Source organism: Xenopus laevis, chromosome 2L, assembly GCF_017654675.1.
Source record: "Xenopus laevis strain J_2021 chromosome 2L, Xenopus_laevis_v10.1, whole genome shotgun sequence".
Taxonomy (NCBI): domain Eukaryota; kingdom Metazoa; phylum Chordata; class Amphibia; order Anura; family Pipidae; genus Xenopus; species Xenopus laevis.
This window is the reverse complement of record NC_054373.1, coordinates 87,966,356-87,992,944: the sequence shown is the minus strand read 5'-3', so window position 1 is coordinate 87,992,944 and position 26,589 is coordinate 87,966,356. Positions and strand designations below refer to the sequence as shown.

Below are 26,589 nucleotides of genomic sequence, written 5' to 3'. Positions count from 1 at the left end.
TGATACCTAAAAGTATGTGGGAAATACGATGCTGCAGGGTGGAAAATTTGAGGTGATTTTTGGAAATGTCATCAAAATTGCCAAATTTAGGAACGTTTTGCAGCTTGGTGCTTTGGAGTACAAAGACATGCATACCCAATTTGGATTCGGGGGAATGTGTACTTTCCGAAAATATATGGTTTTCTGGGGTGAACTTACTTTTTTCTACCTTTGCCCCCCCAAAAACTATGTAAATGTGTTGATTTTGCAGTACCTCAAATGACAGACCATATGGGGGTCTTCCTTTTGGGGCCCCTATATGCCACGTGCTTGGGTACACCTATACATATTGTGTATCAAACTGTTCACAGGACCCTAGGCTTTCATATTTGGGGTGATTTCTCTTGATACCTAAAAGTATGTGGGAAATACGATGCTGCAGGGTGGAAAGTTTGAGGTGATTTTTGAAAATGTCACCAAAATTGCCGAATTTAGGAACATTTTGCAGCTTGGTGCTTTGGAGTAGAAAGACATGCATAACCAATTTGGATTCGTGGGAATGTGTACTTTCCGAAAATATATGGTTTTCTGAGATGAACGCACTTTTTTCTCCCTTTGCCGCCCCCAAAACAATGTAAATGTGTTGATTTTGCAGCACCTGAAATGACAGACCATATGGGGGGGTCTTCCTTTTGGGCCCCCTATATGCCTCATGCTTGGGTACACCTATACATATTGGGCATAAAACTGTTCAGAGGACCCTAGGCTTTCATATTTGGGGTGATTTCTCTTGATACCTAAAAGTATGTGGGTAATACGATGCTGCAGGGTGGAAAATTTTAGGTGATTTTTGGAAATGTCACCAAAATTGCCAAATTTAGGAACGTTTTGCAGCTTGGTGCTTTGGAGTAGAAAGACATGCATACCCAATTTAGATTCGTGGGAATGTGTACTTTCTGAAAATATATGGTTTTCTGGGGTGAAACTACGTTTTTCTACCTTCCCCCCCCCCCAAAACGATGTGAATGTGTTGATTATGCAGTACCTGAAATGACAGACCATATGGGGGTTGTCTTCCTTTTGGGGCCCCTATATGCCACGTGCTTGGGTACACCTATACATATTGGGCATCAAAATGTTCAGAGGACCCTAGGCTTTCATATTTGGGGTGATTTCTCTTGATACCTAAAAGTATGTGGTAATACGATGCTGCAGGGTGGAAAATTTTAGGTGATTTTTGGAAATGTCACCAAAATTGCCAAATTTAGGAAAGTTTTGCAGCTTGGTGCTTTGGAGTAGAAAGACATGCATACCCAATTTAGATTCGTGGGAATGTGTACTTTCCGAAAATATATGGTTTTCTGGGGTGAACCTACTTTTTTCTACCTTTCCCCCCCCCCAAAATGATGTCAATGTGTTGATTATGCAGTACCTGAAATGACAGACCATATGGGGGGTGTCTTCCTTTTGGGGCCCCTATATGCCACGTGCTTGGGTACACCTATACATATTGGGCATCAAAATGTTCAGAGGACCCCAGGCTTTCATATTTAGGGTGATTTATCTTGATACTCAATAGTATGTGGGACATACGATGCGGCAGGGTGGACATTTTGAGGTGATTTTTGAAAATGTCCTTAAAATTGTCAAACTTAGGAACGTTTTGCAGCTTGGTGCTTTGGAGCAGAAAGACATGCATACCCAATTTGGATTCGGGGGAATGTGTACTTTCCAAAAATATATGGTTTTCTGGGGTGAACTTACTTTTTTCTACCTTTGCCCCCCAAAAACGATGTAAATGTGTTGATTTTTCAGTACCTGAAATGACAGACCAAATGGGGGGTCTTCAATTTGGGGCCCCTATAGGCCACGTGCTTGGGTACACCTATACATATTGGGCATCAAACTGTTCAGAGGACCCCAGGCTTTTATATTTGGGGTGATTTATTTTTATACTCAATACTATGTGGGACATACGATGCTGCATGGTGGACGTGTAGAGGTTATTTTTGAAAATGTCCCTAAAATTGCCAAACTTAGGAAAGTTTTGCAGCTTGGTGCTTTGGAGTAGAAAGACATGCATACCCATATTGGATTCGGGGGAATGTGTACTTTCCGAAAATATATGGTTTTCTGGGGTGAACTTACTTTTTTCTACTTTTACCCTCCCCCAAAACGATGCAAATGTGTTGATTTTGCAGTATCTGGAATTACAGAACTGATAGCTCAAATGGGGTGTCTACATTTTATGGCCCCTATATACCACATGTTTAGGTAAACTGATACATATTGGGCATCAAACTGTTCAGTGGACCCCAGGCTTTCATATTTGGGGTGTTTTACATTGATACCTAATGATGTGTGGGAGATATGATGCTGTAGAGTGGAAGCTTTGAGTTAATTTTTCAAAAAATTCACAAATTTCTATAAAACATTATAACTTTAGGAAACAATTGCAACTTGGCAGTTTGGAGTACAAAGATATATTTACCCATTTTTGATTCACCAGAATCTGTTCTTTCTAATAATGGGTAGTTTTCTTGGGTAAGCCTACTGTTAGTGGAATGTTTGGCCTTGAAATCAGAAGTATGCTGTTTGGGGAGAGGTGCTTTAGAAATTTGGTAGTGTACTGCTTAGAGATTTTGATCTATACAAGTGAGAAATCTCCATAAAACGATATATATTTGGTATTGCCGCGTTCAGGAGACATAGACCTTTCCAAATCGGCTGTGTTCTCGTACATAAAATAAATGATGTTTCTGATATATGTGATTGTTCTTTGTGAAACATGATTTTTTTCATTTTATTAAAGCCTATATTATTTTACAGAAGTAGAATTACACCAAAATTCTTACATATTTTTAAAGTTCAGGTTGTCCTGAAAAAAACAATATATTGTTTTACTGGGTAAACTAAAAGACCGCCCCAGGAAAGGCCCTTAAAGTGAAAGAGTACAAAATGTCTAAAAACTGCTTGGCAATAGATGTTCGCATCTAGGCCCGGACGGATTCCCTTAAAGCTATTACAAAGCCTTTGCTCATATTCTTAACCCCTACTTGGTCAATCTCTTTAATGAGTTTCTCAGGGGCACCCCTATACCAACCTCCATTTTGGGTTCTTATCTCACCCTTATCCCTAAGGAGGGGAAGGACGCTACCAACTGCTCTAGCTACAGACCTATAGCTCTTCTCAATTCAGACCTTAAATTATTTTCTAAAATTTTGGAAAACAGACTTGCCCCTATCCTTCCTAAATTGATAAATGGAGACCAAGTGGGATTCATTCAAGGGCGTCAGGCAGGTGATAATACCAGACGCACTATTGATTTAATTGAAGTTGTAAATAAAACGTCTACTCCAACAGTTATTTTAAGCCTGGACTCAGAAAAGGCATTCGACCGCCTGAGTTGGCCCTACTTGTTCTCCTTATTGTCGCATCTTAACTTTTCAGGTCGTTTTCTGACTGCTATTAGAGGCCTTTATAGCTCCCCTACAACTTAACTAAAGCTACCAGGGCAAGCCTCAAAAACATAACTATAACGAATGGGACCAGACAGGGTTGCCCCATATCCCCTCTTTTATATGCAATAAGTATTGAGCCTTTGGCTGCGGTTATTAGAAACTCACAGGATATTTCGGGGATCTCCATAAAAGACTCTATTTTCAAGATTTCCCTTTTTGCAGATGACGTGTTGCTGACTTTGACCAGGCCTTTAATCTCCCTTCCGAATCTCCATAAGGTTTTAAATATCTATAGTAAGCTCTCTGATTACAAAATTAATGTTGGTAAAACTGAAGCACTCCCCTTACATCTCTCTCAGCAGTCACTGATACATCTCCAAGAGGCGCACCACTATCGCTGGAGAGCTGATTCAATCTCATACTTAGGCGTACATATTACTTCAACATATCTAGACCTTTATAGGCACAACTTTGTCCCCATGGTCCAGCAAATTAAATCTCTCTTACAGAAGTGGGATAAGTTTGCTTTGTCCTGGTTTTGGAGGATCTCTCCAGTTAAAATGTCAATATTGCCAAAACTTCTGTATTTGTTTGAAACACTCCCGATTGCGGTTCCTCTCAAGACACTTAAAGATCTCCAATCTCTATGTCATAATTTTATTTGGGATAACCGGAGGCACAGAATAGCAGCAGCAGTTCTCACAAGGCCTTGTAAACAGGGCAGTTTAGGAATTCCTTGCTTCCGGAGGTATTATAAAGCGACTCACATTAGACAGATCTTGGCCTGGTCACACTGGATTCCCAATAATACATGGGGCCTAATAGAAAACTATATGGCTAATCTATCTCATTTAAATTATTTAATCTGGTTGTCTACCCATAGGCTGGCTGGTGAGACAACACTCCTATCCTCAACGAGACATACTCTATCTTTATGGTTTGCTGTTAACCAGAAACATAAACTCATATCTCTAAAGTCACTTAACACATTGTTCCTGCATAATCCAGAATTTCCACCAGGGCTTCATTTCTCCTTCATTAATAAATGGAAAGACACTGACATTCACAGCATAAGGGGCTTGTTAAATCCTCTAACAAAGGAGATCCTGTCCTATGAAGACCTAGTTCAAAAGCTACCCCAAAACACTCTTAAGATTTTTGAATACTTTCAGCTTAGGCACTTTGCTAAACCGTATAGCGATAAGGCAAAAGCAACCTCACCAACATGCTTTGAATCTTTAGCCAAACTTGGTCTCCCTCAAAAGGGGCTTATTTCAAGGATCTATCAACTACTCTCTGATCCTCAAGCTGATCCCCCTCCCAGACTGCAATATATGGTCAAATGGGACTCTCAGTTCTCCCAACCCTTACTAGATCAGGAGTGAGTTGCCATATGGGACAATGCAAAGAGGATGTCACAATGTTCTAGGCAAAGGGAGCATATCTATAAAATATTGATGTACTGGTACCACACCCCAGCCAAGCTACATGCACTTTTCCAGGATCATTCTCCTTTATGCTGGAGAAATTGTGGGGAAATAGGTACTTTACCACACATATTCTGGACTTGTCCGGCAATCACCCCATTATGGACTGAGGTTGCAGACCTACTGAGCAGGACTTTGAGGAACATAATTCCAACGGACATGTGTACTTTTCTGTTGGGCAAACCATTTCCTAGAGTGGGCAACACCGCTCAGGCACTGATAAATCAGATACTAACAGCAACTCGAATTTCGATTGCGGCCCACTGGAAATCTAGCACCATACCAACCCTAGAAGAGATCAGACGCCGGATAGAGATCAATAAGAGATTTGAGTATGGTATTGCTAAAATACGCAACCAACTCCCCGCCACTTACAGATATGGGCACCTTGGGAATTATTAGCCTCGGAAAATTGAGTTGTCACTCTTACCCGCATAAACAGTAGTTCAGATCTGTCTCCATTGGGTTTTGTTTTGTTTTATATATATATATATATATATATATATATATATATATATATATATATATATATATATATATATATATATATATATATTTTTTTTTTTTTTTTTTTTTTTTTCTCTCTACCATATAAACAAAAAACATGCTTATTGTCTAGAGTAACATTATAATCTTCTTTGGCAGCTGTTCTAAATACAAACCATATGTAAGATTTTGATGCTTGGTTATAACTATTGTCTGTAAAACCATATTTTCATGCTTAATAAAAATTTAAGTTACAAAAAAAAAAAAAAGCTTAGGTGCTTTAGGTCATCCGCGTGAAGCTGACTTCTTCTCCCATGTTCTATTACTTGACTGGGCGCTCCACATTTTCCGTTAGCTCATGAAGCACCATGGCAACAGTTTCTATACAATTTATTGTTCCCAAGTTGTCCATTACATTATTCTCCATTAAGGGAGACTTTCAGTGAATGGCAGAAAAGCAAAGCTGTTTATGGTTAATGAATATAATATTATTATAACTGTGTCAGTATGTCTTGCCTTTCATTTTTATCTTGCCATTGTTGCACCGTAATTGTGCGAGAGTAATGGTAAAAAAAACCCCAGCTCCAACAACAATATTGTAGCTGCATTTGGGTTTCTAAATATTGAATACAGTCTACCTGACATTTATTCACTGTGATCCCCCCTCACCCCACAGAAATTCAGAGGCAGTGATCCCTTCAATCATCCAGTGACACAATGAACTGCCCCAAAACCTGAGGTAGAGGTTACAACCTGTACCAAACCAACAATACAAGTTGGCAAACCCGGGGATTAAGTTGCAGGTCCTCTCAAGAGTTGGAAGCCCGCCACTTAGGGTTGCCACCTTTTATAAAAAATGTTACCGGCTGCTAGGGGCGGGCCGTGACATCAAAAGGGGAGGACATGACGTCAAAAGGGGCAGGCCACACCACGGACGCTAGAAGAGGCAAAATAAAAGGTAAGTTGCAGGGGATTGGTGGCCATTGGGGGCAGGCCGAGGGCTCCTTTTGATCGTATTACAAATTTACCAGCAGCTACATTGCCAGTAAATTTGTAATACCGGCCCCTGCAGGTATTTTACCGGCTAGGCCGGTAAAATACCGGCCGGGTGGCAAAGCTACCGCCACTAGAACCCATTACCACTGTCCCATGTTTTGAATTTGCCGCTCACGAATAGGTAAGACGCAGTGGAGCGGTCACATGGTAGGATCACATGACCGTGACGTCAGGTCCTTTCCTAGGATCGGAACTAGCCGCTACCAATCCATTATCCATTTTTGCTGAAAAGGTTCAAATTGAGATCAGTCGAAAAAAAATGTCGAGCTACCTTAGCAGAGAACTATAATTGGAGGCTGCAAAATGATTGTAATTTGCGTTACACAGACTTTTAATTGTACTGTACTGCAACACGATGGCTAGTCATGATGAGTTTAGTATACAGAACACAAAGGGTCGGACTAGGGGTAGGCAGAAAACGCACGTTCCTAGGGCGCAAAGCTTGAAGCCTGGACTGGGAGTCAAAATAGGCCCTGCCATTCCAAGTACACAGAGGCCCAAACAACCCATTTACCAGCCCAAGCATCCCCTTACCAGCCCACTATATGGTAACTTTCTATGGAACCATACAGCAGCCCCTCTGGCATTTGCCAGAACCCACAGATTGCCAGTCCGGGCCTGTAGGTGCCAGGCACGTATCTCATAAGCAGCCTACCCCTAGTCCGCCATTGAAAAAGGTTAAGTGGGTGTCGCTCTTTCTCTGACAAAGCGTATTGAGGCAGGCTTCTTTGCGCACGCGCGTCCTCCTTTGCGTTTGGGGGGACTGGGACGACCATCCAACACTAGTACGCACTAATTAAGAACGCTTTATTTTACGAAACAAATGTTTTTTAATTCTATAATTGCCGAACTACAACTACTACCACCACCTCGCTTAGAATAGCTGGTGGTATCAGGTTGCACAGCATTACCAACCACTGTTAGCGCCTTATACCTACTATACTGATAGACACGCCTGTTGTGCTGCGACGGGCAGCAATTGGTTAGCGTCACGGGCAATCTGTTACACTCACGTGACATCATACCAGTCTCCCATTGGCTGTCGTCGTGAGGCGCTTTTAAGTTTGAATCTGTACCGTAGCCGGTGAGGCGCTTGGCTGGAAAGCGGAGGTAAGTGGAATTATAAGGGGCGGCTAATGACAGAAACACATTAAATATACATGTGCGGGGCTCAACGTCGTTATATTTTGGTGGGAGCACAATGTATAGACTATAACTATAGAAGTCGTAGCTTTTCCGTCCTGGCTGTGGTAGAGGCGTTGGCTGTGATTCTCATGTGTGAGTTTATGAAGAAAATACACCATTACATATACGTTATACTAAGAATAGCTAAAACCTAAAAATACACAACTTTTAAATTGTTTTTAAAGAACCCAGCCTCGTCGCGACGTCTCGCAGCCCCCCCCCCTTCCTCCCAGGAAGTCAATAGACTGTTTCGCATCCATATATAATAAGAGCAATGATAGCTTCATGCTCGTATCTGTCTGCATTCTCCTCAGTCCTCTGCAGCACGTACTATTGCACCTCTATACGTATCTCACGTTGGTAGGCATTGTAAAACAGAATCTACTGACCTATAAACAGGAAGTCATCTTCATAGAATTGTTTTTCTCTCTTCTATCTATTGAAGACTGGAGCAAGGCCTGGTGTGAATGATGATGTATAAGCACCCTGGGTACATACAATTCAAAGAATCCTTATGACTGATATTATTGACTCTGAATTGTGAGACGTGAGTTATCCACAAAGTGTCTGATCATATTTGCTTCTGTCAAACCTTTCCAGGACACGTCACCTTTTCATCATGGCACCTGGGAAAAAGAAGACCAGTCGCAAACCTAAAAACCGCTCAGTGAAAAATGAGAAGCTGGCTTCATTCATCAAGGATTTTGACAGCCAAGGTACAGTATTATAATGTATGGTAAACCCCTTTGTAGAAATGATATATCCGGTATTGATGCGCCAATTGTGTGCTTTACAGAGCTCAGTGTGAAAGTATTTTAACAGAACACAGGTATTGAAAAATTTGTATATTATTTTAGCAAGTTATGCAGTGTTCCTTTACTTTATGCACCATTTTTTTAATTGATTTTATTTAAAAACAAAGTTATACAAATTCTGAATGTGTTATGGGCACATTAGGTCATTTCTGGATCAATGTATACATTTTATGTTTTCTTGAGTTTTAAGGGGACATAGTATCAAAATAGTATTTTCCATCGCACTATACACTAGGAAATTACCTTTAGAAGCAAACGTTTTGTGCAATTAAATTAACCTTTCCTCAGAAACCTTATTAGCACCACCTGCCTATTTTACTTTCTCGTGTTACTTTGCTAGCTTATTCTGATTTTGGCACTTTGTTTTGTAGGATGTCAGCCAATTACTATTTTATTACTGGGATGTCCGTGGCATGTAATAGCAAGTTGTTCTCTGCCTAAGCCCTGATATAAACAGCAACAAGCGTGTCGTGCAGCAATTATTGCACTGTAACTGTCTGAATTTCTCTTATTCTTTGTTCTTTATAAAAATACTTTGTGGGGCAGACCAGAATTACTTGTGGATTATATGTTGGCAAGAGTAGCGAATACAGTGGGAAACTGCATATAGTATAGTGAAGTGGATTGCAATTCACCCATACTCTTTAATGTATTGAAATTATCATCTATGTGTATAACTCACAGCACGAGTGGGTGGTTTGCAATATGAAAAAAAAGATTCCCCTGCTGTACAATAGACGTCATAGATTTTACATCTATTCCTGCTTGTTTTCTGTTATATATCCAGTGGAAAGGTTGGCTAAATTGTCATAAGATGATCACTTGGGCCCCATATTCAATGATCAGATTATAATATGAGGCCCGAGGAGAAGCCACTTCTTTTTTTTTTTCTATTCAGTATCAGCCCTTTGCACATTTTGTATAGAAGTAAGATCTGCCATTCTGCTTCTAACAATAATGAAAACAAATATTTTACTTTAGATATCAACAAAACAGTGTTTTCTTAGGTCAAATAATGTAAAATTACTGCAACAAGCAATAACTTCTGGGGACTACACCTGTATTTCACAAAATGCCTTCAGAATTAAAAGGAAAATCTAGATCTTTAAAGAGATTACCTATTATGCATCTACTCTTAGTAATGGTTTATTGCAGCAAAATGTTCTAAATTGTGAAAACTGCTTTTATTTTTAAAAGTGTATTTCAAGCAGGATGATACGAAAATATAATGTGTGCAGAGCTCTGTTTGGAAGTACCATGACCTTTTTCTTTTCCTTTCAGTCAAGATTATCACAGAAGAAATGAAGGCAAGCGTTGTAAATATACTTAAAGAAGTGGATAGCCAGTATAATATTGAAATAATCAAATTGCCTATGGCTATACGAGAAATGTGCTGGCTGGATTACATTGGTAAAGCTCTTCATACTGTATATGCTTTGCATTACTTAAATTCTGTTTAGTCAAATGCCAAACAAAAATATTAGCTGCTCTGTGTCTGTCTTTCTGCTTAACACTGTCATTCTCAGTGCACTGTGAAACACATTTTAGCTTATGGTACTACATTTAGTACTGTGGTTCCCATTTGTTGTATGGTTTAACTCTAGGGTACAGCATGTAAAAATCAGTCTGCTTCCTCTGTTTGGTTGTGTATCCATGGAATACTAAACACTGAAAATGCAATGCCTCGCCTTTAACTCCTTGGAAGGCATTTTACAGAACAGCACAAAAAGTTTGTGGTTACATAGCCTACTTATCTGACCATAGGAAAGGATCCTTGCATACAAGTTGTGCTTTTAATATCTCTTTGCAATTTATTAATTGTTTGTCTAAAGAACCTTTAAGTGTCACATTTGTATCATGTGTATAAATACATGCAATAGGATGAGTCCACTGAGGTGAGTGATTCCACTGTGTCATTTCAAATGGTAACTGCCTGGGTGCTGAAATACCACAATTACATAAAGTTCAAAAAGCATAGTGCAAAAAGAAAGTTATATTTAACTGAAAGTTGCGGTGAAGTGTTGAGTCAACTGGGAAAAAAAAACCAAACGTTTATGACCGAAACATTGGGCTATAGAAAACATTCGACGTAAATACCCAGAGATATAGTGCACTAAAATGTTATCTCTGGGATGCTTATGAACAGTGATGTGTGTGTTCATGAGTTTAGCTTTATGAATCCTCAAAAACCTGAAGCACTGTCACCCTTTTTGAAGGCTGAATATGTTAGTTACCTGGACCATATCCTGGATATTGGATACATTTTTATGAACAATGTAGTAAACAAAACACATTTTCAGGCACTTTATTTTGCTACTTTATTTCAGATGAAAAGTAATACTCAATACATCAGATAATCGTGTATTTTTTTATGTGTATGTCTGTGGTTAGGGGACTAGTTATCAAAGGTCCAGTTGTCCTGCCGAGGTAGTTTCAGTAAAAACTAGATTTATTATGCCTCGAACATGCAAAAAGCTTGAATCCAAAATACTCTAGCTAAAACCTGTTGAGGCCATGTAGAATTCAATGGCAGAGGTCCATGAACTATTTGAAGATTTTTTTTTAGCCTTCATGATTTTCAGGTTTTTTTTTCAGTGGTTTGCGCTCTCAAACTTAATCAATTGGAGCTTTTTTCGCAGATAACTTGATCGATAAGAGTATTCAAGTATCCCCAACACCCCCCCCAAGTGCATTGTTTGTAGTATTTTACATTCGGGTTTTGAGTTTTTTCGAGGCATAAAAACCTCACAAACTTGTTTAATAAAAAAAGTACAATAACACATCATATCTACGTAGAAGTAACAAATCATCCTTTTGCATTTTGCAGCAAAAGGTGGAAGTCAAAAGGCATTGGAGGCAGCTGCCACGGTAAGACATACAGTATGTAATTAAGCCAACTGTTTTCATTGTTTCTGCCAGAGCAAATGGTTTATTTTCAAATCCCTGCACAAAAGCTTTTGCTTTGTAGAATGGTGTACCAGCAGTTATTTCATCTTCTTGAGCCATTTTTTAACTTACCGTATATACTCGAGTATAAGCCGTCCCGAGTATAAGCCGAGGTACCTAATTTTACCTCCAAAAACTGGGAAAGCTTTTTGACTTGAGTATAAGCCTAGGGTGAGAAATGCAGCAGCTTCTGGTAAGTTTCAATCAAAAAATTAAGGGTTTCTGCCGGCGTCTCCTTTTTGGATGCCGGCGACCATTCTTGGACGTCGGCGACTATTCTTGGATGCCGGCGACTATTCTTATAGTCGCCGGCGACTATTCTTAGGCGCCTGCGACTATTCTTAGGCGCCGGCGACCGTTTTTGTGCTTGACCCGAGTATAAGCCAAGGTAGAGTCTTTCAGCATATTATGGGGGCTGAAAAACTCGGCTTATACTCGAGTATATACAGTATTATGCAATGTGAATTCTAAAATAATGCCAAATAGTGATTACGGTAGCTTAACCAAACCAACTGTCATGTGACCTTAAAGGTGTAAAAAACTGAACTTGCCTATCTATCTTTCACAAATTATCCAAATTTTTTCTTTGCAAATTAGGGTTTGGTATACATTCAAATCTTTTGTCATGGGTTTAGTATGCATTATTAATTTTGTGGTATTTATCCAACTTCAAAAATTACAGGTTTGATGCTTATCTAACTTTCATGAGCAGTGAGCCAATTATGTGCTATTTTTTATGCTTGTGGGCTAGACATTTATAAATTAATCCTGTTGAACAAAAAAGAAAAATGCAATTTTTTGGAAGAGTAATAGTCCCGCTAAAGTTAATCTGTTGCTCAGGAACCTAGAAAACTAAATCTGCTTGCTTGTTATTTTATATAGAAATTGCCAGCTGCATCTCATAACATCTGGGGACATAACATTTGTCAAAGGAGAAAAGTGGGGATGATATCTGCATCTCATTGCACAGGCATCCCTCTTAGTTTGCAAATGAGTGTAAGGAGTGTGTAATGAGTTAGATGCCATTCCTTTTTTTTGCTGGCTACCCTCTGTAGCCAGTGCACACCATCACTCTATGTCTCTTTGTCTGTGGTAAAAGGTCTTAATTTTCTTCACGGAGGGGGGGTTTACTACAAATCATGCGGGGTTTTATGCCGAAAAAAATCTCAGTCTTAGTAAGTTGGCCGAGCAGGCTTTGGGGGAGGGAGCGGTGGGGGCAGTGGTGGAGGACGAGCCAGTCCAAATGGGGGAGCCTGGGCCAGTGGACCCCACAGGGTCACCAGCTCGTGGTTGAACGCAAGTTAGCACAGACTGGAAAGCGTCAGTGAATGGGGGAGAAGCGGCCGGTGAATGGGATGAGAGAGGCAGGGAATGAGGCAGGAGAAGGCTGGTTTGGGTCTCCCCAGAGGTCTGTCCGGTCTCCCTAGCGCCGGTATCTGCCCAGCTCCGTATAATCAGGTTCAGTCCCAAGCGCAATCGTCCAGCTGGTTCACTTCAATGGGAAGCCCAGTTGACATTGCCTTCCTACTGCTGCTCCTGGGAGGAGGATGAAGAAGAGCTGGAGAAGGAGATCAGGGCAGAGGACACGCTGTCAGTGAATAGCCAGGGAGAAGAAATTGAGCGCCGCAGGATGGATGGTCACACTGTTGCCTTTTCTGAAGAGGAACGGAAGTGGAGTCTTAGTGGGGGTTTTTTCATTCTATTCTAACTAATTTTTTTGTAAATTTTGTTTGTTGTTACTGTTCCTTTAAGGCAGGTATACACTTGGGATTTTGATTACATCTGTGCTTCGAAAAAAAATTGACATTCAATGTACCAATCCACCTTGCACCATTTTCCAAGCTCTTGGCAACTTAACCATGGCAGATGGACTAATAAATTCTTGGATCAGATTTTCTGATTAACGCTCTGTCTGTTGCTGCTAGGCAGACCAGTGTTCAGAAATCAATCATTTCTAAGTCCATCTGTAATAGTTAGGTATGCCATAGACAGGGTGCTTCCAGTACTTCATTTTTGGAATTAGTGATGGGTGGATGATGGCATTTTAACCACAGCCATATTCTGCCTGAGCAGAGCAGCTGTCAGAAAACATTGTGTGCAAGAGTCCATATTAGATATAATCTATTTTACAGTGTTACAGTCATGAGTCAAAGTTTGGGAACCCCTCTCGGCCTGCATAATAATTTACTCCACTTTTAACAAAAGTCAATTGCAAGTTTGTGCTTCTGTTTGACTCCCTTGAAGAGTGACAGCATGGGATCCTCAAAGCAACTCTCAAAAGATCTGAAAACAAAAATTGTTCAGTATCATGGTTTAGGGGAAGGCTACAAAAAGCTATTTCAGAGGTTTAAACTGTCAGTTTCAACTGTTAGGAATGTAATCAGAAAATGGAAGGCCACAGGCACAGTTGCTGTAAAACCCACGTCTGGCAGACCAAGAAAAATACAGGATCGGCATATGCGGATAATTGTGAGAATGGTTACAGACAACCCAAAGATCATCTCCAAAGACCTGCAAGAACATCTTGCTGCAGATGGTGTATCTGTACATTGTTCTACAATTCAGCGCAATTTGCACAAAGAACATCTGTATGGCAGGGTGAGAAATAAGCCCTTTCTGCACTCGCACCACAAACAGTCGCTTGTTGTATGCAAAAGCTCATTTAGACAAGCCACAGTCATTTTGGAATAAAGTGCTTTGGACTGTTGACAAAAATTTATTTATTTTTTCATAACAAAAAGTGCTTTGCATGGCGGAAGAAGAACACCGCATTCCAAGAAAAACACCTGCTACCTACTGTCAAATTTGGTGGAGGTTCCATCATGCTGTGTGGCTAGTTCAGGGACTGGGGCCATTGTTAAAGTTGAGGGTCGGATGAATTCAATATCAACAAATTCTTCAGGATAATGTTCAAGCATCAGTCACTTTTTTTACTTTTTTGACTGTATATAATTAGCTTGGAATTACATGAGCTGGTAAAAGTATTATTTTTTATCTTCTTTTAGGTGAAGGTAGACATGGAAGAAATAACATCTACTGTAACCAAAACACCATTCAAGGCAGACAAGAAAGGTCAGTATGTATACATTGTGTTCAATCTGAATACATCTAGATTTATTATTATACCATCTTCATCAAGTCTGATATTGTACAGCAGATTATGGCAACAATGGGTATGCTGACTGTTTGATTTCTTTTTTTTAAAGAATCATTTATGCATACCCTTTATATTTTCAGGATGGATGCTGTTGAATATTTTTTATGTAGTGTAAATATATATATTCTCAAGAGCTTTTAATTCATTTTCAGTGGATCCTGGACATACTGCGGTGGTAACTTCTGTTAAACAGATAGTAGTCATACCTATATAGAATGCAAAAATAGTATATACACAATTGTCTAGTTTGGGACTGATCACCTCTGTCAACTTAACTTCCATTAAAAAAAAATAAAAAATGTAAGACTTTTGCATTGATAAATGTGCATGCTTTCCTAATTCTTATGAATGTACTATGTTTTCTGGACTGTTTTTCCATAAGCAGATCAAATATTTATTCTATCTATTTTTTACTACCCAAATGATTTGGGCCACTATACTATATAAGGCACACCAGGCGATGGCAATTAAAATTTTTTTCTTCAGTCTGCTTAAAGGGGACCTGTCATCCAGATATAAAAGTTGTACAGGTATGGGATCAGTTATCCGGAATCCCATTAGCAAGAAAGCTCCGAATTACGGGAAGGCTATCTCCCAAAAACAATTTTAAACAAATCACATTTTTAAACTTTATTTCCTTTTTCTCAGTAATAATAAGAGTACCTTGTACTTGATACCAACTAATATATGATTAATCCTTATTGGAGGCAAAACAATCTTAACAAGTTTAATGTGTAAATGATTTTTAGCAGATTTAAGGCATGGGGATCCAAATTAATGAAAGATAACTTATTCTGAAAACTCCAGATCCCAAGCATTCTGGATAACAGGTTCCATACCTGTTTTAATAAAACTCCTTTTCAAATTAAACTTAAAACCTATTATTTTTTTTTTTTTTTAATTAAAACTTATATATCGCTCGCCACCTACCTTCTAACACACATTCATCACTGTTCCAACTCTTAACTTTGTATTATCAACGCAACTAATGTAAATGCTGCAGATTTTGAAATGAAAACCTCATATGAACCAAAATGCCTATTTGAGAATACAACTGTAATACTGGCATGTTAGTCAGTTACTTTCACATTCCATTCTAAACTTCCTCACATTCCTTCTCTCTCCTCAACGTCTAACTGTGTATCATGGGCCTCAGGTCCCCCCCATTTTGGAGCATAAACAAGATTTTTGGAAGATACAAAAATTGCCTTGATAAGTGTCCACAATGGGATGCCTGCTTGCTTGCTGTGATTGTGAATTCCAACACTTAAAGAAACAAGATTTAAATAATTTTATATACTGTAGTGTAAAGTTTATTTTGCCTGACTACAATATTAGAAAATTATTTGGAATTATTTCTTTGGGTGACAGGTCCTCTTTAAAATCGTGCATTCATGTTTTAAATTATCTTAGAGGCACTTTTATCAAAGGTCAAATTTCGAATTCATGTGAGTTTTTAAAAACTCCCATGAATTTGAAATTCGACCAATCGAAATTTATTATAAACACCGAATTTTTAAAACTCGGTTGAATAGAATGGACCCGAAAACTCTAATCAAATTCGATTTGAAATTTTTTTTTCTACAAAAAGGCTGCAAACAACTCCAAATTAATCCCTGGACGTCTAACATTGACTTAAACAGCAAATCGGCAGGTTTTAGGTGGATGACAAATCTCAAATCTAATTCAAATTTTTTAAAAACTCGAATCAAAAATGTAATACTCCCTAGTCGAATTTCACAGTTTTGACCATAAAAAAGCTCAAAAATTCGAATTTTCAATTTGACCCTTGATATATCTGCCCCTTAATAGGGTGGTTCACCTTTAAGTTAATTTTTAGTATGTTGTAGAATGGCTGCTTTTCAATTGGTCTTCATTATTTATTTTTTATAGGTTTTTAATTATTTGCCTTCTTTCTGACTCTTTCCAGCTCTCAAATTGGTGTCACTGACCCCATCTAAAATACAAATGCTCTTTAAGGCTACACATTTATTGTTATTGCTACTTTTTATTACTCCTCTATTCAGTCCCTCTCCTATTCATATTTCAGCCTCTCATTCAAATCAATGCATGGTTGCTAGGGTAATTTTGACCATAGCAACCAGATTGCTGAACTTGCAAACTGGAGAGCTGCTGAATAAAAAGCTAAATAACTCAAAAACCATAAATAGTGAAAAATTAAAACCAATTGCAAATTGTCTCAGAATATCCCTCTCTACATCATACTAAAAGTTAATTTAAAGGTGACCAACCCCTGAACACTCAACATAAATGAATTGGATCGTAGGTTGCACTGGCTATAAATACTTTAAAGATAAATAACAAATCCTGCCCAGAGTAATCACAATTAAGACATATTTATTGGGTTTATAATGTACAACAAATTACTTCCTTTAACAGTCACCTCATTTGTTCTTATAGTGAAAAAGCGAAAATGTAAGCCTGATGACGAAACAGTGGAACTAAATCCTCTGAAAAGTGTAATCAGAACAAAAACTAAGGTAAGTGCAATTTAAGTTTGCATTTAATGAACCTAGTGAGAACATGGTATATGCCACACCATAGGGATAAATAGAACAAATCATATGAATATATTTAATAATTAAATAACTCCAAACCCCTACCCAGTACCCTACATAGTCCCATATCCTTTACTCGCCTATAGATGCAGAATAAGCGCAAAGGAGCTCAGGGACGCCATCTTCCGGTTTCGAAGTGAGTGCCGTATTGGCGCTTGCGCAGTTAAAGCAGTCTTCCAGTTCGTAGCAACTGTGCATCTGCCAAAAGTAATTTCTAATTTGCATATGCAAATTAGGGGCAGGGAGGGCAATTGTGTGACTTTTTGTCATAAAACAAGGAAGTCAAATGTTTTTTCCCCTTCCCACCCCTAATTTGCATACGTAAATTAGGATTCGGTTCGGTATTTGGCTGAATCTTTCGCAAAGGATTCGGGGGTTTGGCCGATTCCAAAATAGTGGATTCGGTGCATCCCTAATGGAAATTGCTAAAGAAAAGGCAGAGGACCCAAAGAAATGAGCTCTGCTGTGCTTACTCTGCACCTATAGGCGAGTAAAGGATATGGGGCACTTATAGGTAATATGACCTATGTGGGAGGGGGGGGACTATGTAGGGTTCTGCTTATGAGGTTTTTATTACTGGGGGGTTGAGTTCACCTTTAAATACAAGGTACTGTTTTGTTTTTTTTTTGTTTTTTTACAGGAATCAACATTTTCATATATTTCTGAATAATAGATCCCCATGCCTATGCATATTTTTTTTTTCTTTACTGAGAGTTTTCTTTTTTTAGGCCAAGGTTGCTGCAAAGAAACCATCTACTGCAAGAAGAACTCGAGCTTCTGTTGGAAACGTAGCCAATACCAGCAAAAGGTCAGCATTATGGTTTTTACATCAGTCTACTTGTAGTGGCAATCCGAATGCCTCCTTGGCTATAACTATGTAGAATTGTACTGGTGGATCCAACTAGCACTAAACAACATGTTTTTTCCAGAATGAAAACGGATCCAATTGTATTGGTTAAACTTGACATCCTTACCCCTTTTTTCATCTGATTAGCATCAAAAATTGACACGTGATGGATGATTGTGTAGTGTGAAAGTAGAATATATGAATTTATTCCTTGCTCACCCCTGTTAGGACACTAAAAAGCCTGGATAAACACTATTGCTGGTTGCAAGCACTTTTTGGAAGTTAGGGATTGCAAAGCAAGAAGGGAAACCCAAGACATTTATATTTTGTTATCATTAGACAGTTAAAATAGGAGAATAAAATAAATAGTAAATATAGTGTCCTTTTACAGGGGTTGTTCACCTTCCAAATACTTTTTGCAAATCATTTGTTTTCAGATTGTTCATCAAAAATAGATTTTTTTTCAATTAAAAATGGAATTACTTTCCACTTTTTATTTTTTGCGTTTTTATCGGAATTGAAGTTTTTAAAGTTTAATGTTCCTGTCTCTGGTGTTGGCAGTAGGAAAAATCCATTGGCACACAGGGAATAATGCTAGCAGACGAACCCTTGCAAAATTTAATGTGTGATTCAATGTTTTCGGGGCAAAACCCCTTTGTCAAGGTTGTGAGGTGGCTGATACCTCCCACACTGAGCACCAGCGGTTTGTGGTTTTTGCAGCTCCAGGGTGTGTGAGTGGAATCTACCTTCTATGTGGTGTTGGTAGCTCTGTAATCTAGGTGCAGATTCTGAACTGTTTGCTAATTTAGTTGATTTCTCAGCAGCATCTATGGCATATTAGAAACTATTGTATCAATTCTAACAGCTGCCTTTAATGAAATTTGGATTCAGGTCAGCAGGGACAAAGATAAGAAATGTATCAATATATCAACTAATGTATCAATTTAGAACAGTTTACAGAGTTGGTGACCCCTCCCAGAGCTGCTTCAGAGCTTTACACTTCAATAGTAGATAACCAGATAGTAATATAATACATAGTAATTGAAAAAAGTTTTTATTTCTGTTGAACACAACTGCACTGAAAAAAGTGTTGGAAGGTGAAAACCCCCTTTACATACTAAAAGCTCATTGTTTGCATTCTGTTTTGGAGCCAAAGTTTGATTATGTTACTACAAATGTTTAACATCACTCTGATTTTTATTTAGGACGAGTAAGAGAGGTCGTGCAACACCCTCTGCAAGCAAACAAGCTGAGACCTCTTTATTGGGATATACACCTGCTGCTACCCCGAGAATTGATACCAGGTAATCAGTTGACAAATTGTTGCCATGACCAGTTAAGATTTTAAAATTATTGTATATTTTGTACTTCACAAAATCTGCATCAATTTTTAAAGTGATAAGGTTATGGGATACGTTATCCGGATACCTGTTATTCAGATATCTCCAAATATGGAAAGGCCGTCTCCCATAGGCTCCATTCTATCCAAATAATCCAAATTTTTAAAAATGATTTTGCTTTTCTCTGTAATAAGAAAACAGTACCTTGTACCAAACCGAGATAGAAGTGAATCCTTATTGAAAGTAAAACCAGCCAATTGGTTTTATTTATAAGTTTACATGATTTTCAAGTACACTTAAGGAGTTATTTATTAAAGGTCAAGTTGTGTTTTTCATGAACAATTAGAGTTTTTCAAAGGTAGTTTCAGTAAAAACTAGAATTTTTCAGGATTATAAAAAAAACACAAATTTTTCTATATTTATTATGCCTTGAAGCTGCAAAAAGCTTGAATCTAAAAATAATCCAGCTAAAACCTGTCAAGCTCAGGTAGAAGTCAGTGGCAAAGGTCCTATGAACTATTTGAAGATGTTTTTAGCCTTCATGATTTTTGGGGGTTTGCACTTGAAAACTTGATCAATTTGAGTTTTCCCTCAGTTGCATTAATTTGAGGTTTTTATATTTGGATTTTTTCATATATAAGCAAGCATTTGAATTTTAAGTTTTATTAGAGGTATAAAAAAAAAACCTCACAAACCTCTAAAGGTTGACCTATGATAGATAACCTACTAAAGTTCTGCTGTCTGTGCTCCCTATTCAATTTGTAGTACGCTAAAGGAGTTCTGAAATAATCATACAAAATACTAGTCAGCAGGTAGCATTAGCAGGTCAACAGTTTAAAAGAAAGCATCTTATTGGTTGCTTGGATATCGGCTATGTTGTGCCATTTATTAAATATGTTGGTTAGACTTGCTGTACTACAGATGTGCCCAGCCCAATTATGTGCAAGGACTGCCTAGTGGATACAACAAAAGACAAATACCTCAGTCATTTGTTTGGTCTGGGGAAGAAGGTTAACGTTTTAGCTAAGTGAAGTGTACCTAACAAACTGGCACCCTCCAGTTATTCTTTCTTTGTCCTTTAATGCAGACAGCATGGCTTCACTGTTTTTGCCACACCTTATTTTTTTTGGAACAGTTATATTTTAGAAATCAAAGTAATCATGCTTTTATAAATGTGAAATTTGCATAACTGTTTTTGTTAACAATACTTGTAACTCTTTCAGCATATTTAAAACTCCAGCGCTGCGCACGCCATGCATGCAGGAACCTGTGTACACATTCTCTGCTAACGGCAGCCCTTTGGCTGGTATGGATGAGCTGTTTATCAATGTACCTGCAAGAGATGGAAAGGTAATCAAGTTTTATTTAAAAGCACTGCCCAATAGGAGTCTTTGTTAGTAAATAAATGCACCAGACCTAACCATATTTCATTAGAGGAGCTGTGTAGCAAACATCCATCTTATAATGATTTAAACAATATATATGATTAAAATAAATATGCATGATTCCAGCTTTCCTTAACTAACATTTGCTTTGAAAATATTTGAAAATGCTTCCTTTGCTTGTACTCACACCATAATATATACCATTTTGACCGGTTCATAAATAAATATATTGGCTCCTTATTAATAAGAGCTGCCAACGTAGGAAGGTTCTTACAAAAAAAGTGGGTTTTGCCCAAAGTAAATGTTAAGGTATCAATATGCACAGGTTTACTGTTGTGTATAAAGGCATTGTTGCAGCAGTAAATATGCATATAGATCTTTTTCCCTAAAAATCTTCACATAGTGAAGTAAATCCATAGTGTGGATTTGAACAGTTTTCTGTTGCCAAACAAGGGCTCCGTTGTAGTGTTCACCCTTCTTGCAACTCAAAGAAATCATCTCTTTTAATAACACACATGACATAGCTAAATAAGCGCTAGAAAAATGCACCTCTATGCATGAAAATAGTATATAGTTTGTTCTGACTGCAGACTTTATATATTTTTTTGTGTCATGAGCAGTTGCTTAATTCTTCAGCTCAAACCTAATATTCAAATTGCTTTATTTTCTGGCAACACAGATTATTCGTCTTCTGGCCAGTGAAGTGGACGGTTTGGATATTAATCGCTTAGACCAGCAAGCATTTGAAAACATTAAACTTCTCTCGGTAAGTGTGTTTGTTTTTTTTTTCCAAATCAAATGAGTTTTATTATTAACGAAAGCATGCAAAAGCTTGTGTTTTTGGTTTAAACCCTCTCTCATATAAATGATGAATGCTTTGAGTTATAAAGCTAATTAAAGAGGATGTTAACTTTCAGACACTTGATTTAAGTGAACAGCTCTTCTCACAGACCTTTCTTCAATATCCATTATTAAAGGGAAACCGTACCCCTGAACATGTATCTATGTTTCAAACATGTTACATGTTTCTATGAAAATATATAGCATTTTTAAGGTATGCATTTTATCTATTCAATGAATATAAAACAAAATGTTTTTCTTTTCAATTCCAGAGTCGACTCGAAAGGCTGTGCAAGAAACTAAAGTGAATTTTTCATTCATCCATCTTGTAATTTTATGTTTTTATTTTAGGTACATTTCTGTGTACCATTGTAAATAATTGTAAAAGCTGTGTATTTTATTTCTTTGAAGAGAGATGTCAAACGCAAAGCCTTTCTGCTTTTGTGGGCTACTACCCTTCTGAAAAGTTACTGTTCACAACAGCTTAGACTTGTATGTTTTGACAGTCTTGGTGTATAGAATGTGAAGGGGCAAGCAAAACATATAAACCCATGTGCTGTTACTGCTTTATCTTTTCATTTTTAGTGTTTTATTAATAAAGTACGCCTTTTGAACTTAACAAAAGATGACTGATTTCAAATATTCTTAATATTATTAATTTTTACCCAAAACAGAAATATTTATACCTGATATATGACATGGATAGATCTTTGGGAGCACATTTCCATACAAGGTGACTTGGTAGTCTGTCCCAAGTTAAAAATGGGGGGGAAATAGAATTGCAAACTGTCTTGAGATATCTTCTGAAAGGATGTGGCATAAAGCATAAGGATCCATACTTTAGAGCAGTGTATTGTGAGCAACATGTTCACCAAGACCTTTGTTGGTGGCCTTAAAGGAATTGTATACTATAAAAAAAAAAACTGGATAAATAGGCAGAGCAAAATAAAGAATGTTTTCAATATAGTTAGGCAAATATGTCATGTATAAAGGCTGGAATGACTGGATGTCTAACATAATAGCCAGAACACTACTTCCTGCTTTGCAGCTCTCTTGGTTTCCACTGATTGGTTACCAGGTAGTTACCAATCAGTGACTTGAGGGGGGCATATGGGTCTGTTTGCAATTGATTTTAGCATGCAGCTTAGATTCAAAAGCAAACTCACTAAGCAGTTATGTCCCATGTGGCCCTCCTTAGAGCTCTTACAAACGTGCGGTTTTACCTGCGTTTCCCTGCATTGCGCTTTCTTACGTTCAGCCACAGGGGAGTGCAGGAGTAGATCCACTCAATTATTGTCCAGGGGGCTGTACTAACACAGACGCATGTGTTTGGTGCATACATCCGTCTGTGTGAGTACAGCCCCCTTCACAATAATTGAGTGCGTCTACTCCTGCACTACCCTGCGGCTGAACGGAAGAAGTCACAATGCAGGGGAGCGCAGGTAAAACTGCCCATGTGTAAGAGCACTTAAAGTCACTGGCTAACTCAGTTAGAGAGCTGAAAAGCAGGAAGTAGTGTTATGTTATACTAAACATTCACTGACTCAGCCTTTTATAGATTACATTTTTGCCTAACTAACTATATTTGAAACATTTTTTATCGTGCACAGCCTATCTATTTACCCAGTAATTATTTTTACACTGAACTGTTCCTTTAAAGCAGTTGCTTATTTTTGAACTCTTGGCTTGGAGGCAAGTTGGCACTGCCAAAAATATAGTCTGCCATTCCACATAGGGAATTGCAGCCCTTATTGGACACCCCAAGGAACATTTTTCATGCTTCACAACTTTTTTTATATTTAAATGTGTCTCACAGGTAAAGGTGAGTGATTCTTGCTTTACAGAATGTGTAGACTTTCATATTCGGTCTACAATCCGGCGGGATTTTTAACCCTGCCCGATCGACATCTGGCTGACTTTCGGCCAGATATAGATCGGGAAAGCCCGTCAGAGGGCCCAACACACGGGTCTGTCAGCAGCTTTAATCGGCCCGTCTGGTCTGTGTTTTGCTTCCTGGGCCTGACATTGCTTTCCTGCAGAAACCTTATCTACCAATTAGCAGATGGATTTTACTTAAGCTAGAACTCCAGAAAACAGGATTTTTTGATACTCACCGTTAAATCTGTTTCTCTGTAGTCATAAGGGGGACACAGGGAACCATGGGGTTAAGCTCCATCCTCCAGGAGGCAGGACACTTGAATAATTAAATAAGGGGCGTGCCCATCAGGCTTTACCCCATACACTGTACATTCCTCTTCAGTTTGTTCCAAAAGCTGCTATCGTAGTTAACTTCAAAAAACTCTCCTAATAGGCAGAAAGTAACCAGTGAAACTGAACAAAAACTCGACCAAACCGGTCAAAGCTCGTCAAGGGCGGGAAGCCCTGTGTCCCCCTTATGACTACAGAGAAACAGATTTAACGGTGAGTATCAAAAAATCCTGTTTTCTCTGTCGTCTTAGGGGGACACAGGGAACCATGGGGACTTAACAAAGCAGTCCCAAACAGCAGGGTGGGAACGAGCTAACAGTAAAGTACGTGGTTGCAGAGTTAGGAAATCACTGACTGCAACACCTTACGTCCGAGGGCAGCCTCGGCGGAAGAAAATGTATCGACTTTGTAAAATTTAGAGAATGTGTGAGCGGAGGACCAGGTAGCCGCCCTACAGATCTGTTCCAAGGAAGCAGAGTTTCGCCATGCCCAGGAGGCTCCCACCGCTCTGGTCCTTCAGGCGGTGATCTTCCCTTTGCGGAATATGCTTGTTTTATGGATTCTCTAATCCACCTTGATATAGTCGACTTGGAAGCTGCCTGACCCCGACGGGGGCCGGATGGGATGACGAACAGAGCTTGAGACTTTCGGAAAGGTTTTGATCGTTCCACATACCATCTTAGTGCTCTAACAACATCCAGATTATGGATTCTACGTTCCTTATCATTCTTAGGGTCTGGGCATAGAGACCGAAGAACAATTTCTTGGTTTACATGAAACGCCGATACTACCTTGGGTAGAAATTCAGGAATCGTGCGGAGAACGGCCTTATCCTTGTGGAAAATTAGGTAAGGAGGAACACACGACAGGGCGCTAATCTCAGACACTCTTCTAGTCGATGATATTGCTACTAGAAACACCACCTTGTAGGTTATCCATGTATCAGATATTGCATGCATTGGCTCAAATGGAGGATCCAGCAATGCCTCCAGCACTACATTGAGGTCCCAGCTAGCAACCGGTGGCTTGAAAGGCGGCATGATATGAGCTACTCCTTGTAGAAACGTGCGGATCAAGTCTTCATTCGCTAAACAAGATTGAAACAGAATTGACAGGGCCGACACCTGGACTTTAAGAGAACTGAGCTTGAGACCCAGTTGTAGCCCCTGTTGTAGAAAGGATAATATCCTAGGCAATTGCAGTTCCAGAAACGGAAAATGTGATTCTTCGCACCACTTGGAGTAGGACTGCCAAAACCTGTGATATGACTTGGCCGATGAAGCTTTTCGAGCCTTCAGCATAGTGGTTATGACCTTCTCATCTAATCCTTGTCTCTGCCAAACGGACCTCTCAATAGCCATCCCGTCAAAGCGAAGAGACCCGGGTTGTGGTGAGCTATGGGACCCTGCTGAAGCAGGTCTGGCCTGCATTTTAGCCGAAGTGGTTGCGCTACGGACATCTCCTGCAGGTCGGTGAACCAAGTTCTCCGAGGCCAGTATGGGGCCACTGTTATTACTGTTGATAGAGATTGCTTGATCTTCTTCAGAACCCTTGGCAGCATGGGGAGCGGCGGAAAGACATTTGCGAGGTTGAACTGCCAGTGCTGCATCATGGCATCCACCCCCACTGCTAATGGGTCTCTGCAGCGGGCGAAAAACCTTGTTACTTTTCGATTGTCTCTTGATGCCATTAGATCTATGCTGGGAGTCCCCCATTGATCTACAAGCTCTTGGAATGTCTCTGGATGTAGTTCCCATTCCCCGGGGTCCAGCTGATTCCGACTGAGAAAGTCCGCTTTTGTGTTGGACACTCCCGGAATATGTATTGCAGACAACTTTACTGAATTGATTTCTGCCCAGAGCAGAATCTGCCTGGCTTCCGTCAGCGCGGCCCGACTTCTTGTTCCTCCCTGACGATTTATGTACGCCACTGTTGTCGCGTTGTCGCTTTGAATGCGTATTGGGCATGCTCTGAGATGATCTTCCCATTGAATTAGGGCCAGCTTCACTGCTCTCAGTTCCAGAATGTTTATTGGTAGTCTGGCTTCCTCCGGAGACCATCGACCTTGTGCTGACTGCTTGTCCCATGTCGCCCCCCATCCCTGGAGGCTGGCATCCGTGGATATCACCACCCATTCCGGAATTGCCCATGATTGACCCCTGGCTAGGTTCTCGGGGCTCAACCACCATTGAAGTGCCGTCCTTGTCTGCTGCGACAGCGACAGGAGTCGAGAAAGAGATCCCCCTTTCCATGTTGCTAGGATACTGGCTTGAAGAGGTCGCAGGTGTATTTGTGCAAATGGAACTGCTTCTATGGCTGATACCATTGTTCCCAACACTTGCATTGCTTTGTGTATCGTCGTGGTTTGACTGGTGATTAAGTAGCGGACTTGATCTCTGATTCTGGTCTGCTTGTCTGTGGGTAAGCTCACAGTTTGCTCTATCGTATCTAACTCCAGGCCTAGAAACATCATTCTGTGACTGGGCTCCGTGTTGGACTTGGACCAGTTGACAGTCCATCCGAAGCTCTGGAGTAATCGCACCGCCTTGTTCAGGTCCTCTTTGGCCCTCATCACTGAACTGGCTTTTAGAAGGAGATCGTCCAGATAAGGTGTTACTGAAATCCCCTGTAGCCTTAAAGTGGCCGCTGTTGCTGCCATCAACTTTGTAAAGACTCTGGGGGTGGACGACAGACCGAACGGAAGTGCCACAAATTGGAAGTGCTTGTTCTTGAAGGCAAAACGTAAATAACGATGATGGGGCGGCCATATCGGGACATGAAGGTATGCATCCTTTATATCCAGGGACATCAACAGTTG

The 26,589-nt window shown here is 39.5% G+C and overlaps 1 protein-coding gene across 3 annotated transcripts; it reads left to right on the top strand.

Moving 5' to 3' along the window:
- Positions 1–7,503: 7,503 nt before the first annotated feature.
- cdca8.L (cell division cycle associated 8 L homeolog) lies at positions 7,504–22,180 on the top strand. 3 transcript variants are annotated; one of them, NM_001092947.2, is given in 11 exon segments: positions 7,504–7,579; positions 8,255–8,370; positions 9,751–9,879; positions 11,297–11,337; positions 14,421–14,487; positions 16,994–17,073; positions 17,880–17,959; positions 19,204–19,302; positions 20,562–20,688; positions 21,403–21,489; positions 21,836–22,075. In NM_001092947.2, coding segments are annotated over 10 exon segments (846 nt in total). In that variant the 5' UTR covers positions 7,504–7,579; positions 8,255–8,270; the 3' UTR covers positions 21,872–22,075.
- The last annotated feature ends 4,409 nt before the right edge of the window (positions 22,181–26,589 follow it).

Excerpts from the sequence above, each read along its gene's own strand:
- cdca8.L (XM_018245092.2), top strand. The coding sequence starts at position 8,122 with ATGATGATGTATAAGCACCCTGG. Across the intron at positions 14,488-16,993 it reads ATTCAAGGCAGACAAGAAAG|TGAAAAAGCGAAAATGTAAG; the intron begins GTCAGTATGTAT and ends TTGTTCTTATAG. Across the intron at positions 17,074-17,879 it reads TAATCAGAACAAAAACTAAG|GCCAAGGTTGCTGCAAAGAA; the intron begins GTAAGTGCAATT and ends TTCTTTTTTTAG.